A 16,636-nucleotide genomic window follows, 5' to 3' on the forward strand; every position below is an offset into this window, starting at 1 on the left:
TTCTTTCTCGGACAAACTGCTCGGCAAAATAACAATACTACAAGTGGAATCTCGGACAGAATTCCAAGTGATAGTGAATCTGTTGGAATAGGAAAGAGTAATCAAGGGAACTAAGGTAATAGTTGTTAAAATGGTTAAAGGTTAAAATGACGTACTCCGATACAAGCTACATCAAATTCAAATAAAATCAGAAAGTACACTGACAAAGAATTTGAAATTCTTTGTTATGCTTTGAATACTTCTGATAGAACAGATTGGGAAAGTAGCTCCAACAAACTAACAAAACATAATAATAATCTGCAACAAAACTTTACTACATTACAAACACAATATAGATCGTTAGAAATAGAATTAAACATTAAAAGCTTCTAAAATACAGCAAGAGACAAGGATTCATGATTTAGGAATTTTAACTGCAACAAACAACTAGATGCATTTCAAGCAATGCTGGTCTATATTTGACATGCATATATTTTAGCAATATTGTTAAGATTATGTTATCGTTTTGTTCATGTGACATATCTTCTCGGTTATCAAATTAAATATTGAATTCTTTCACTTGGAGACCACATCAACAAATTCATTTTTTTTTGTGAATGATAGGAACTGTCAGAAATTTTTTAAATAACGAATTTGTCAGTTTTTTAATTTTTTCCAGTTGCGATTATAGAATCTTCCTAGTAAATGCTGTTGTTAAGTTTAACCATGTGAAAACTAGAGTTGATATTAAAATTCAACTATTTCAACATTTAATTACACTGGGAAATTCGTGTGTTAGTCAGCCGGTGGAGGTGGAAGGTTTGCTTATTGAAGGGACATAAGTTATCACGCACCTTCAATGGATTTTGGCATTGACAGCCTGGATCGAAGCATGAACGTTGATGGCGAAGGCTCATGCTTGTCAATCACCAAAATAATTTGAACCGGAAGGTTGTCTTTGATTGCGTTTAATTTAGTATAATTAAAGTGTTTTAAGTACTTTTTTTTCAAATTGGATATCATTTTTTGTTTTGTATTTGTTTTAGATTTTTTTCTGAAAGATCACAACTTTATTTTCGATTGATGTGTCGTGTAAGATCGATTGGACAGGAATATTTGTTCTGTTAAGGCAGGTGTTCGGTTTACCCAAGTTCAAATAATAGCGAGCATCGCGAAGCAGCTTGAGCTTTACGGTTATTACGTGTACTTTCTGAATTTCCCTTAAGGTTCCCCAATATACTATCGAAAAAAAGTCATGTCCCGGAAGTAACAAAAAGTGACTATCCTCACGGAGAAAATTCATCATTTCCTTCAATCAAACAAATAAAAAAATATATAGGTTAAGATTACGTTTCAGTAAAAATAAATTCATCTTTTCTACTAGTTTTCAAGTCTTTTTCTATTTTTTTTTACTACTTAAAGAACTGAATGTAATGTTTTAAAACTTCGGGAAACACGTACGTGTATCTCCGCTGTTCCACTGTTGCTGTTGTCAAGAACCTCACCCGCCTTAGAAAAAAAATATAACTCCGATTATATTATCCAAATGGAAGCATGGTTTTTCCAAGATAGGAAAGGCAATCATTTTCATGTTTGGAATTTGCAGCTATCGTCTGAATTTCGTTTACGTCACATGATATCTGTACATATTGATCTGACGGGCCAAAACTGAAAAGGATTTTGCCAGAGATGACATTAAGGGATATAATATGTAAAGTATTGCGATGTGCTATAAAGTTATTGACTATTTTCAGAGCGAGGGGAAAGTGGGGTATGGGGTTGGAATTTTGGAAAAACTTTTCTCGAGCTATTCATTTATTGAAAAAAAACGCCCCCATTAATGAACAAGGCAGATTTAAAAAAAAAAAGATTTCGCTCGCTGCTTAAATATAAATGAAAATATTTTGCATTTGCGAAGCAAAAAATTTCATCCGGGTCGACGCCCCTTCGTAATGTCGTTTATTATTTTTTCGAGTCTCACACAGATGGTACATGTATGGTAAAGCTCACGGTGCTCGCTGATTTAGGCAACGCCTACCCTATATTATTGAAACTTAAATGAAGAAATTTCAGAATGTTTCTGGTTTACACAGATTGCCGGTTTATCCAGGGTTCTGCATTAAATGGGTCATCGATAATCTTATTCATTATGAGCCTTGATTCATTTGGTTATAAATTTCTAATTAAGTATAGGGTCAAATATCCAGCTTGGTAATAGGACAGCTAAATATTAGATATTTCATCAAAGTGTTTTGATATATACAGGATTTGGCAGCTCAGTGATATCATTTTACGTACATAAAAAAACCACACTTCAAATTGGAGTTATTATTTTTAATGCAAGCAACAATATAATCTGCGCATTTCTTAAATCAAGGGTAAATAAAGGGTGACGGGCAAAAGAAAATTAAAAACTCCATGTTTTGAATTGCTCTTGTGCTAAGTGAGTCTTTCCAAATCGGTTTCCTGTGATTTTGAGATGTTATTGGTTACATGTTACCGATTTTTATTGGTACGACCTTGGTTAGTGTTGTACTATACGCTATACCCGAGTACTTGGATCGATCGAATGAACAATTAATAAGGCCTTTCAAGCGACTGTCATACTCTCAGAAAAGTAAGATCAAGTATATAATTTACCTAGTAGATGGATATCAACCTGATTGTTATTGTTCAATACTATGTCTAATGTCACGTCTTAGTCAGATGACAATAATTTCATTCTAAAAATAAAGCTTAAATTTCTGGTGAAATATGAATTTTAATAATACTAAATAAATTCATATCTTTAAGTTAGTCTCGGATGACCCCGAGTGAAATTAAAATTTCAGTAAAACATTTGCTTCCATATAAATTGATTTTTTATCATTTGTATTTTCTTCCCATAATGAAAGTCGATATTCTTCAATTGAAATGTTTCCATATTATAATTTTGTTAAAAGTAATTACTGAACAACATATTCGAGCTGGATGAGGTTACATTGACATTTTATATCTCTTCAATACGTGACACATAAAACAGTATAAGGTTGCATTGACATTTTTGTATCTCTTCAGCAAGTGACACTTCAAACAGGGTTATGTTTATCTCTTTGATAACTGACACTATATTAGGTGATTTTGGTTTGTTTTAGCTAAATTATCCTGAGTAGAATTCCTATGTATGTCTAGATATTTGGAAAATTGATAACAGTTTTATATAAATTGTTTGACCTGTCATTTGAAGATTATTTAAAAAAGATCTTATCCTTAAGACTTGCTCGAAATGAAAATTCCATTTTGGCAAACTTTCCAAAGTTATCACCAAAGGAAATATTTTTTTTCTTGTTTGATAGGTTTGTTACAAGAAAAATCAAACAAAGGAATGTGTGGTCATCGTTCGGGAATTAATATAACCAAATTCCCGAATAGATATATCATCCAACGAACAGTCTTGTCCCAAGTAAAAGCTATTGCAGGAAAAAGGAGGTATACTGGATACACAGACTAGATACTGCAGTACCTTAAGGTGCTATGCCAACATTAAAAGTATAGAAAACCTTTGAAGCCAATAGAACAATAACATAAATGATGAATTTATTTGACAAACATGACGATAAGGAGTCATGGTCATCGCCACTATACATCACCTTAGATGCACGACGTCTCCTCAGATGGTCTCTTTTTTCAAATAAAAACCTCTTGGACTTCATCACATTCGAACTATACTCTATTCTATACCTTTCCCTTTACTACACTCCCTTTACAAAACAAGTCTTGATGCTTCTGTTTCTAAATCTACCTCATCATTATACAGACTTGTGGCCATCATTTTGGAAATTGGTTTCCACAGACTCTTTAAACCAGTTAAAGGTCAAGAACAAAAACGATCAATTCTTCCACTACCGTTTGCTAACAAAGGTATATATACAATTAATTTAATTTGGCTAACACCCTCCATCACAAAAACGCCACAACGAAATTCCTCCGTATTTCAAAGACAAATCAGTACCATTATTTAATATTTACTTCATCAATTGCATCCATTTTTTTCCATTATAAAATGATATCGCAGGACCTCGAGATTGAGGACTTCAAGGCTAAACCACCCACCTGACTGTTCTTGCGAAAACTCTCCATTCAAATATGAACCTTCTGGTCACGTCAATAAGGGAAATTTAGGCATTGTCGACAACAAATTTGTCCGTAAGGTCCTTTATAAAGGTCTCAAGTACCGTGAACTACGCTCCATAAATTGGAGTCATAACTCTAAAATTTTTAAGGAAGCCGTAGAGGACTATGCAAAGAAATGGATAAAACGAGAACAAGTAGACATTGATTCTCTGTCTGAGCTGGACGTAGAAAATAATAGCAGTGATAAGACCTATAATGCTACCACACTCTACGAAGAAGAGATATCTGGAAAACCATAAATATGTGCTATCGTACCAGAGACAATGATTGTATTCAACCGTCTATGTACTTGACTCCAAAACTTAACAAGAATCCGTACCAACAACGCTACATAACTGGATCTGCAAAATGTACCACTAAACTCCCATAGTGGTATTAATTCAATGTGGATCCTGAAAAAATCGAAGGATCTTTTTGGAAACCCTCACTGTAAGATTATTATTAGAATACAACAGCATCAAAACGTATGATTTTTCAACTTTTTATACTTCTATTCCCCATACTCAGTTAAAATCCCTACTCAAAAACGTTATACATCGTTGAAACAGTACACCTAGATAACGATATGTAGTTCTTGGTACAGATTCCTCATACTTTTTAAAAAATAATTCCGAATCATCTTCCAAATATTCTGAAGAAGATGTTTTAAAAGTGCTAGAATTTTGATATATGATACATGTATATATACACATATTTGTCCAGCATGTAGGACGCGTTTTTCAACAAACTGTCGCCATTTCAATGGGAACAAATTACAAATTGGGCTTCTCTACATGCCGACATATTTCTTCACTGTTATGAGGCTGATTCTATAGTTGCTCTGATCCAAAAGAAGAAACATCGTTTAGCTAAATCCTTTCATCTCAGTTTCCGCTATAAAGATGACGTATAATCGTAAAACAATCCTAGTTTCGGGGATTGTATACATCGAATACCCCTAAAGAACTTGATATAAAGGATACTACAGACAATACAAAGTCAGCCTTATATCTTGATCTGACCTTAGAAATCAATGATAAAAGAAAATTAATGACTAAACTAAACGACAAACGCGATGACTTTTCAATCCTTATCGTCAACTTTCCTTTCATCTGTGGCAACATCCCTTCAGCACCTGCGTATAGAGTTTTCATATCACAACTCAGACGTTATGACAGAGCTTGTCATTACTACGCCGACTTTTTGTATCATCGGGCTATACGTCTTACAGTTAGGCTTCTGGAACTGGGTTATCGAGTAGTTTGTTTTGTGTTATAAATATTACCTATACTTTTAAGTTACAAAAAGCATGTCATGTATTTATTCTTTTAGTTGCAATGGTGATATTAGACATAACTATCCTGTTTTACCATAATCAGACTCTCTAATGTGAGAACATATTTTGGTATGAGTAATGAAACTGTTCAGAATGTTTCTATGGGAGGCGTTTGGATTGTATGGCGTTTCGACTCTTTTGTTGTGTCAACAAATGATGGTTGGAGATTTGCATTTGATAAAAAAAATGAAATGTACTTCATGCACTCTTATATTTCTCACGAAAACTACATTTTCCTATCTATTCTAAAATATTGTGTTCTATTCGATTTTGATATGAGTGTTTGTTATTGCAGACTCTGCATTAGAAAATCTAACCTTAAAACATACAATATGCTCGTTAAAAATTTTAAAATGCAAACAATACCGCACTGGTTGTTTTAAAAGCTTATACATTCAATGCTTTGTTTGCTTTTGGATGTACAACCATGTCCTTCCTAATTAATTATTGTCATTATCAGTAAAGGTGAAGACGGAGATGGATATTTGTGTTTTGTTTTTGTTTGTTTTTGTTTTGTTTCGTTTTTGTTTTGTTTTTGTTTTTGTTTTGTTTTGTTTTGTTTTTAATTTTAATTTTTTAACAGTATTTTCCTACAAGTATTAATGGGAAGAGACCCTGTCAAAGAATAATCAAGAAAATCAAGATTCTAAAGCAAATATAAAAAATGCAATCCAGGGACAAAGAACAGCCATGGAAAACAGACAAACTAAAAAAACACAAAGCAACTATTATAATACCTACAAAGTAACAAAAGTAAATGAACAAATATTACATCTAATCAAGCAATAGACAACTATATGTCGAATAGTTTTATCGGCTATTTCTTAAGTAGTGACATTTAAAGGATTTATGTTAGAGCCAAACAGACCAAACAACGGTAGCTCTGGTCCGTGCGTTTCTCTATCTGAATTTCAAACAACAAAGAAACCTTTTCAACGAGAAAAGGGCGAGTTACGCCATAACATTCAACATAACTAAATCGACCAAATAATATTCAAAAGCGGCTTCATAACCTCGAAGAAACTGACACTGTACTCAAGGGCCATTGAACATGGGGAAAACGACTTTTGAGTGTTGGCAACAAATTACTCCTTTTTTCAGCAGAACTTCAAAAGTATCAACGCCCAGTATAGTGAGTTGGAGGCCGAACTGGTATCAGGGAAGCGCACGATTGAAAAGCTTTAGGCCGATATCAAAATCTTGAAACATCTTAGCACCATACAACAACTTCAAAAACTACATACTGTCCAGCAGAAAGTGAAGTTAATCGAATCCCAAACACAAACACAGGCTTTGAATGAGCAATCGATAGAAATTATTTCCAAGATCTCTACAAAGAAACGTTGACAAACAGCAAAGATATATCTTTCTTGAAGGAGACTGGTAAGTGTTTATATCTATGTATATTTATATGAGAGTTATTACGACTGTATCATGATAAATATGTGTGCTAGGATATCTAGCTATATACTTGGTACACAAACTAGGGGATAACCTAGGGGGAATCCTTGAACAAAACGGAAGGGCAAAGGGACAAAAGGCCATTATACCGCTATTACAGCGTGTGATACTACTGGACATTATTACAGCGCTAGTGAAAGATAAAATTTACGAAAATTTGTATGGATTTTATGACGTTAAGAGGGAGATTTTGTATCGGTTAAGGATGCGAATCAGCTGCTTAATACAGTCATTGAAACGTTTAGGCAAATGAGCTACTATAATATAGCAGATATATAATGTCCTTGAAAATCCTGATAAATATTATTACTTGAATGCACATAATTTCACAAATATTAACCTGGAACAAAAAGTGGATTGTTCAGAAACTGTGGATCTGGAAAATAGTTTCAAAGAGTTAGTGAGAAATTACTCTGTTCTTTACCATGATTTTGAGGCGCTCGGAAACAGGTACACAGAATTGCAGTCCGACCTTTAGGAAAAAGTAAGACGACAGGACACAAAAGTTCAGCAATTATATATTGGCGACTTATATATTGTCTAATATTGAAACTAAATATGTCATCAAACGTGAGAATCCTGTTGATAAAGGGACATAATATCGATCGAAAATTTTGAACTATTCTTTTTTATGCATTTGACTTGTTTTTTTTTTTATTTTGTTTTGGTATTTCAAATATAAAATAAGAAAATCGGCGGAAAAGTTGCTCTTACTGCATGTGGTTATAGATACTACTCAGCTAATACCATTATCAAGTTCCAAGTCGTGATTACTAATATTGGATCTAATAATTCCACGTTTTCCCAATTCAAGACCTCTGGAGAATTTATTAGCAGATTGGCCGATTTTGTTATTTTTGACAATTTAATGCATTGTTTCACCCTAGTGTTGTCTTTGACTTTTGAAAAAAAAAATGGATTAAATTTTGTTTATGGTTATAACATGTCCCGGGTTAGATGGTGTACGGAATTGTAAAGGTTTCAAAATTTTAGAACAAAGCAAGGTCGACAAAATTTAACACGTGGATAATAATTTTTGAAAGAATAATCAAGGGAACCAAGGTTATAGCGGTAATCAAAAGTATGCAACCCAGGAACAAAGACAAGACATTAGGTTGAGAAATAAATTTCAAATATGTGCATCTGGGATAAAATAAGGTTATATTTTTGCTTTTCAGTAAGCATTCAAATCTTTCGAAATCATTTTCAGAAAACATTTAGGTCGTCAAAGGAAAAATAAATTCGATTGCAATTATTAACTATATAGAATCTCGTCTAGGAAAAAAAATATTTACTTTAGTCTTGAAAAACAGATTGTGCGATTATTTGAATCAACTTTTAATTCTACATGAAAATTAAGCAGGCTTTAGATATGGTTATAGAACAAATTGTCATATTTTTTTTTCTCTTTATGCTACTGAAATTGATAAAAAAAAAAAAGAAACTATACTGTACTTTCATTGACTTCCAGACAGCATTTGACTCGATACAGGGACATTTACTTTTAGTTAGGCTTTTGAAAAATAATATTAACGGAAAATTTTTCCGAGTTATTCAAAATATGTATAGAAATAATAAATCACGTGCAGTCCACAATTATGACAAATCATATTTTTTCCATGTGAGATTGGTGTTCTACAAGGCAAAACTCTATCCTCAGCTATATTTTCTTTCTATCTACATGACTTGCAGGATTATCAAGAAAGAGCTGAACTAAATGGTCTGGAATCAATAAGAGCGGATTTAGAAAATGAACTTACTGTTTACCTGAAGATATTTTTAATTGTTATATGCTGATGACACTGTTTTACTAGAAGGCAGCAATACTGAATTGTAGATTTTGTTGAATAAATTTGCTACTTATTGTGAAAATTGGCGGTTGAAAATAAATACAAAGAAGACAAAAGTTTTAATATTTTCTAGTGGAAGAATTCCACAAAACATGATTTTTTTTTAATGAAAAAAAATCCTTTCTGAGAACACAAAAATATTTACATGAACTAGATACAAAAGCTATGTATGCAATTTTGAAAATAGGTAGCCAATATAGTCTATCTACTGAATGTCAAATAGACCTTTTTGAAAAAGCAGTGTTGCCTGTTTTACTAAACGGATCTGAAATTTGGAGATTCGAAAACATGGATATTTTAGAACGTATTCAACTTAATTTTTGTAAACTGTTGTTGTATTTAAAACAATCGACACCTGATTTTATTATCTATGTAGAGCTTGGAAAATATACAATTGCTTAAACCGCAAAAGTACGTATGATTAATTTTTGGGGAAGACTTTTGAATAACAAAGACAGCACAATATCACACTTGTTATATAGATTACTGTTAATAAATTTAATAACTTTGGTTTAGAAAATAAATTGTCATTGATGCAAACATTAATATTTTAAAGGAAAAACAGACACCATTAAACAAATTGAAGCACTTCATTCTGTGCAGCAGAGAGTGAAATTAATGGAAGCACAAACACATACTCATGCTCATCTTTACACTAATAGAAAACTATAGCAATGGATACATGTTTACAGTCTTATTACTTTTTTTTACTAGAAACAAAAATCGTACCGTAATTATGCGGATTTGATTCGTAAAATGTTGAATGACTTCCCAAAACAATATTTGTATTGCAATTATTCAAACGGCAATCTTTTTGTAGTTGTCCAACTGCAGAACGCTTGTGCTCAAGTACTCAACGAATACTGTTGTTAAGTTATGAAACTAACTTTACCGTTAACATTTTAAGAGTAATCAAGGAAACCAAGGTTATAGAGGTAATCAAAAGAATGTAATCCAGGGACAAAGACCAGACATGGAAAACAGACATACACAACAAAGAACATAAAGTAACTGAAATCATACATACAAAGTAACAAAGGTAAATGAGCAACTCGGACTCCACTAAAAACTGGGAGCATGGACCAGGTGCACCGGTATTTTATAAATACGAGAAAATTTAAATGCGAGTTACTCGTATTGTATTTTATTGCAATTCATATTATTTCGTCAACTACAGGTGGTAGATTTGCCTATATAAGAATTGTATGCATACTTTTATAACCGATGATTTGCACTTTCAAGCCTCCTCAATGCAAACCAGTATCCAACAGATAATAGAGGATACATTTTGAGTTCAGACGAGTAATGGTTTGAATGTTGATTCTCAAGGCTCGTGTATAACTATTTTTAATCTGAAATAATTCACGTTATATGTGTGTCGCTGTGGTATGTTTGTTTGTTTGTTTTTTCAATGACCCTTTTAAAAGCTTTATACTGATCCAATAATACATAAATTTAATAAAAGTGAAACAGGTTTTACCTCTCTCATAAAGTAATTATAATTCACTCTTAAGTGAATTTAAGGTGTCCTGTTACATACCAAACTCCAATCTTCTACTATTGGGACCAACGTCATGTGACTTTCGCGACTCCTAAACATTTTCATTATATAAAATTATGGAAAAGAAAATAATAATTCATATTCCAAATAGTACTCCCTTTTTACAATTATACACAGTTCTGATGCAGGGTTTGTTCTGATAAGTTGAAAATATGTAGTATTAGATATATATAAAAAGGGATTAAGATAGGTCTTAAAAGAAACTTTGATGAGGTGAAATATTATTGAAAATTAATTTATCAAATACGTCGTGTTTGTTTTTATGAAAGAGATCTTAAACAATATTTTAAGCTTATGCAAACTTGAACTATTCTTGAAATGAATCCCAATGCGATTAAAGTGTCAAATTTTAGGTCACAATTTTTCACGTCTACTCCTAAATGATCAATCATAACAGGTCGGTATAAAAGTCTCCGCGCAAAGACATCTTCGTTATTGAGCTAATCTACTAACAGGGTAATACGTAATAAATCAGGACGCAGTCTGTGGAGGCGATTGCTAAGAGTCCATCATATCATTTAATGTTTAAGCGATGATAATGCTTAGAGTATTCTATGCGGAAATTATAATGATAGGAGCAGTGCAAGGATTTCTATTTGGGCAAAATAATCAAGATGGTAATCGGACGGATGTGAATAACCAATACGTTTCACAGACCAAACTTCATACAGTTCAAACAGTACTTGAACAAGAAAATGACGAATTGCGGCATAAGCTACGTCAAATGCAGATAGACTCTCAAAATGCACTTTCTGTATTATCATCGCAAATACAGGAACAGTTTTATAACATGGAGCAAATAGTATTTGCTATGAATAGTTCCATTAAAAACGACAAGGAGAGCGAGTCCGTTGAGATAGCCAAACACTATTCTTTTCTACAACAGAATTTCGAGGCTTTACAAGGACGGTGCAAATTGTTGGAAACAGAGCTCCAGACAGTGAAGAATTCGGAAAAATTACTCCAGAAAAAGTTAGAATCTTTGGAGCAATTAGATGCAATCAAACAACTGGGAACTCTTAATTTAGTGGAACAAAAAGTTCAGGAAATTGAATCCAAAACACACGCTCTATCTTTGAACGAACAAGCAAGGAGAAATGATTTTATTGCCCTACACAATGAAACGATGGTTAACAGCAAGAACATTGCAGAGTTAACAAGGAAAGGTTGGTACGATGGTGTGGAGCAACCAGTTTTCCTATTGAAAAAATAATTACATGGGGCATTGGTAAAAAAATAACCCATTTTATCTCTTTGCATATACATGTACTCAAAATAATCTAAACTGTACTCGAACAACAACTTGTGGATATTCACAGATTTCTCGAGTTTGTTCAGTTTTTTTTCCTAACTTTTGTGCCAGACGACAGAAAGTAAGAAAACATTTAAACCTGCTCTATCTGAACAAAAAATTATTGACATCTAAAACGTTAGCTTTGTGTGTATTTAAAGATATCCCCTCAAGACATGCAACGTACACCTTGCAATTTTAAAAATCGATAATGTAAAATGTTTGCCATTTTGATTTAAAAAAAATGATAATAATAAATATAGTCTAAGGGAACTTTTAACTCGAAATTTTCATTCAATTGTGTGTAAATGAACATTCTAAATTGACATATAAGTAATGCCATTCTAACAATGCATGTTATTCCCTATGATTTTCACTGATTTTCCAACAAGATGTCGGGGTTCGTTAAAGGTCTTGCTTATCTACCATTGAATGCCTCGTGTGATTTTATACTGATATTAATTTCGTTCCTTCTTTATTTTGAAGTTGCTCTAACTGCATGCGGCTCTGGAAGCTATGGATCAGGTACTGTCATTAAATTTCAGATGTTGAAAACTCAAGTTGGAGTTAATGATTCAACCATTGCGAACTTTACAAAAACGGGAAAGTTCGTGTGTGAGTTTGCCGGATTGTATACAGTTGCTGTAACGGCAGTGTCGAGCACACCAGATGGTCGATTTGCTTTGTTCAAAAATGGAAAGTATATCATGCACACATTTATTGCCAGAGACACTAGTTACCATGCAGCTTCAATGGACTTCGGTATTACTCTACAGGAGAATGACAAAGTCTGGATACAAGCACAAGGGTCATTGTACGTGGATGGAGAAGGAACATGTCTGACAATTATTAAAATTCGATAGAAATATTAAGATTTTAAAATTTATCATATATTACAAGACAAGACGGGTGAAGATAATATTTATTGACACAAACGCAAGTAATACAATTTGTAATGACTCATGTTATAACGTAATAAATTGAACAAATATGAGAATAATATTTTAAAACAGTATATGATGAACATTTATTAGTTTCAAAAACATTGTTAATGCCATTTTCAAAATTATTTCTCAGTCCATCGTAATTGTCGTATTTGAACAATAAATGGTACTCGTCCTCAGTTGAATCTAATTACATGTATAGGAAATGCATTTTCTATTATTGATTAGGATAGAAATATGTTTTCACTTTCCTGTTGACAGGTTATGAGAACACAATCTAACTTTACGGCCTCCTAGATTTTTCAACATAAGGAGGTCTTTGACCATTGTAATTTTTATTCTGATTGGTTAAAAAAATCGTCCATCATCTCATAGACCAAATTTTGTTATGTGATATTGCAATATTAGAAATACTGGTATTTTTGTATTTGTGACTAGGCAATGTTTCGTGTTTTTAAATTTGCTTTTTAAATTTTGGCACCAGAAATGTGACATAGGAAATTGGACTATTTTGTTGTAATCTAAAAGGTTTTTTATGACGTTAACAAGATTTGAGAATTCAAGCATGAAATCATTGATGTATTTCCTTCAGTGTGTGTTCAATTTTGTGTTCTCATGTTTAATGTTCTAAAGGTCATCACGTTATCTGTGTTAACATACATTATCGTACGATGAGTGATAAAAATCGAAGAATTTAGATTTCTACAACCTTGTATAACATTTCTTCTTTTTTCAAATTTTATTTTAGTGGATATTCAAACAGAATATTTTTACAAACAGTTTAAGTTAATGAACTCTAAATGAAATGCTGTGACAGAACTGAACGAGAATACAAGTTTATTTTACCAATTAATTGATAGGTTAAATTTAAATTGAAAAACAAAGAAACATAGACACACTAATATACATGTATATAGATATACTTCAGCTATAAGTGAACTTCAAACGGTGGAGAATATCTATTTTAACTACGCTTTCATAACAAAAGTCTTAGTTTTACAAATCATTCCACAAATCTTATTCACGTTTAATGATATTCGCCTTTGCATTAAGCATTTTTTTTCATATTTAGGTCACTATACATCACAAACTTTCCATCAAAGTCGGATAATAATACTAAATTGTTCAATTATCGTAAGATATCAATTGCAAAAAGCCTAAAATCTCTTTCAAATATATGAATTCAATAAACTATTCTCCCTGTAAAAATTATATTTGTCACAATTAAAAGATGACCTTAGATGTATATATAATTGTACATAAGTTGCAATGACACAATAAGTTCATGCAATAATAATAAATCTTAACATTGTCAGATCCGATCAAAGACTTAAAGCAATAAATTTAAATGTAAAATTGAGTTATATAATTTAAAAAGTGAAGCACACTTTAACATGCTATTTTATTTGAAATAATTTCAAGATATTTATAAACTTTAATTCGAAAATAGAAAACTAAATCTATTCTCGTCCACTAAATAAAAATTTGTCAATAAATATATCAAAGAAAGAATCTTTTATCTTGTCGTAATTGTTAACTCTGTGTAGTTTTATTTGCTTTTCTTTTTTTTTTTAATAAACTTAACAATATGGTGCAGAAAAGTTCTGCGGAATAAAATTTTTAACCAACTCAAGCGGTTTGAGATAAAACTTTGGCTATTGGAACAACTCTTTTCACTAAACGACTTAAAATTTACTCATACATTTTTGTATTTCTTTCCATGTGTTACATAGTATAATATGAATAACGAGGAAAAAAGGATGTTCGCTTGTCATGGTAAAATTTTCGGACTTCTCTGGTTTGATCCATTTCATCATTGATATTTTTGCCCGGGGCGCCTACTTTCCTTTCCTTAATTTTCAAACATACATTAAAATGTTATTGTGAAGTTTTTATGAAATCCTTCTTATTTTATCAGTGTTTTAACAGTTAAATCCTACTAAGACAAACCCTATGGAAAATTTAGAGAAATGCTTTTCCACATCATAATTTCAAATGCTTGTGTCTGTAAAACGAACACATTGACCCATCTATTTTTGTTCTTATATTGTGCTGGTGTGAAAGATCTTAAAAGTATTACAAGCCTTAGAAATCCTTGTTATTCCTGAATAAAGCAGCGAACATCCTTAATTTCTAAAACTCAGATAGCTATTTAGAATTTTCCTTATTCATGAAGGAAAATATAAAAAAAAAATACTCAATTTATTTTAGTAAATTTTTAAACATTTGCTAGTTCTAAACAGAAAATATTATTATAATATCTGTTTTAACGTGATCTTATTGGAGGTCATTTTTATATAAATCCAAGTTCTCGGGTTTTGTGCTTTTAATGTTGTAAACGTTGAAATGTGCGACTCGAGAATATTGATATAAAAATATATGGCATTGACTTGTAAAACTAAAACTAAGATTATGTTGCATGTCTATTCCATAAAATTCTACAAAAATACAAAAGTCCAAGCACAAACTAAATGAAAGTCTACTTACCGTGCCTTCTTTCCAGTTAGTAAGGGCTCTGATGTTATACTGGGTTGTACTTTTATATCGACATTTCCTTTTACAAATTCGGTTTCTTTTATGACTTGTTTTAAACGTGAAGAACAACATGGATATCTGTCTTTGCTGCTGTTCTAAGGTCAAAGTTGCTGTTAGAATGTATGTGTAGTGATCTTCAAGTGACTAAATTGACAGCGAGAGTTTTTAAATCGCAGCTTTTTAATCACATTTTTCATAGACAGGTTTTCCTGTCTCCTCTAATTGTTCTGGCGATTTCCACCTTTGCAAGTAAACTTAATTAAGCTATAGAATATTCCATTACGTGTCACTCAGTATGCATGCGAGAATGTAACACATTAAAAGGGGGAGAAGCTAATGAACGATTGGGGACTGAGGATCATAGAAAAGTGTTTAAAGTACTCAGAAACAAAAGAAATATTCTAAACTCATAAATATACTACAAAAACATTCTAAACATTCTAAACATTCAGTGCAGATGGAGAACAGAACAATATTACGACGCAAAAACACAATCTCCTAACTATTGACGAGATATGACGAGATCTGCGATGTGAAGAAACTAGTTTTATAACGAATTAACCACCCCATTTTTATGTAAGGTCAAAATTAAACCGAAACACAAGCAAACGCACCATAAAAATCACCAAATGATACACCCAATACTCTCCATGAAATACCTCAACATACACCATATATCCACTTAAAGAATGATGCAGTTTCTGAAAGCTTGCTCATAACATATTAAAAAATGACCATACAATCAGAACTCCCTGTATTAGAAATAATCGATCACTTCAATTCGTCAAATACTAAAGAGGCAAGATTCGATAAAGAAATTACTTTAAGTGTTGCAGTTAGGGATGCAATTATTATTTCCGGAAAAAAAGGTGTCAACGAATATAGACCGTAAACAATGTAATTTGAAAATCATATCCTTCACGAATAAATCTATTAAGGGCACTTGATAAACCCATACGTTTTGTTTGATAAATTGTGCTTCACAGAATATTTATTTTCGTAAAAGTCCGGATGAGCAATTCCACTTTTAATGAAGAACCTGCTTTTTGCATTAAAGTTTTGGTGGGTGCTTCAGGAATATCACCATCTAGGAATGGAAAATTGATAATATGAAAATCAAAGTCATTGTCAGAAATTTTAGTATGAAGACTGCAAGCCACTTTCTCGGTGTAATAATAAATCGAGTACTATCACTATTATACTTGGTCAACATAATTAAGTTCTTCTGTGGTTGATACAGTGAACAGTTTTCGAAACAAGGATTATTTCCGTAAAGAGAATAGGCTGAAGTTAATTTCTCGTAGATTTTTCTTGTTTTAAATTTTCAAAATGTAATCATTATTTTAAATAATAAAAATTACAATGTCAATTTGCTAGATATACAGGGTATATGTGATACAGACCAGTTATCTCAATTACAACATGCTTCTCTACAAAGGGAGTTAACTTTGAAAATACAATAACTTATGGTGAACAAAAAATACCATTGGTACCATTGTTTTCCTATGGAAAATCCTATTGGTAGCT

At 32.0% G+C, this 16,636-nt stretch overlaps 2 protein-coding genes across 5 annotated transcripts in view; one reads left to right on the top strand and one right to left on the bottom strand.

Annotated features, from left to right (window-relative positions):
• LOC148620575 (peroxidase-like protein) overlaps positions 1-15,099 on the bottom strand; it is a 31,935-nt gene extending 16,836 nt beyond the window's left edge. The window contains exon 1 of one of the 4 annotated variants that reach the window (XM_088574249.1): positions 15,062-15,099. The gene's annotated coding sequence lies outside the window, so the exon portion shown is untranslated. Of the gene's footprint in view, positions 1-1,440; positions 1,637-10,258; positions 10,443-15,061 lie in introns of those variants that run through there. The other 3 variants (XM_088574248.1, XM_088574247.1, XM_088574246.1) reach the window with 3 other exon arrangements.
• LOC148620577 (uncharacterized) lies at positions 10,750-12,753 on the top strand. The gene is made up of 2 exons (XM_088574245.1): positions 10,750-11,505; positions 12,117-12,753. The coding sequence occupies exons 1-2, from the start codon at positions 10,872-10,874 to the stop codon at positions 12,491-12,493; spliced, it is 1,011 nt and encodes a 336-aa protein (XP_088430371.1). The 5' UTR covers positions 10,750-10,871; the 3' UTR covers positions 12,494-12,753.
• Positions 15,100-16,636: the final 1,537 nt, after the last annotated feature.

This window comes from Perna viridis, chromosome 3 (assembly GCF_037379345.1).
Source record: "Perna viridis isolate PV_CMFRI_1.1 ecotype Kerala chromosome 3, ASM3737934v1, whole genome shotgun sequence".
Taxonomy (NCBI): Eukaryota; Metazoa; Mollusca; class Bivalvia; order Mytilida; family Mytilidae; genus Perna; species Perna viridis.

What these genes read in the sequence shown, in the direction of transcription:
- LOC148620577 (XM_088574245.1), top strand. Translation starts at nt 10,872, where the DNA reads ATGATAATGCTTAGAGTATTCTATGCGGAAATTATAATGATAGGAGCA. An exon ending in TGCAGAGTTAACAAGGAAAG is followed by an intron (nt 11,506 to 12,116) that starts GTTGGTACGATG and finishes TTTATTTTGAAG; the next exon opens with TTGCTCTAACTGCATGCGGC.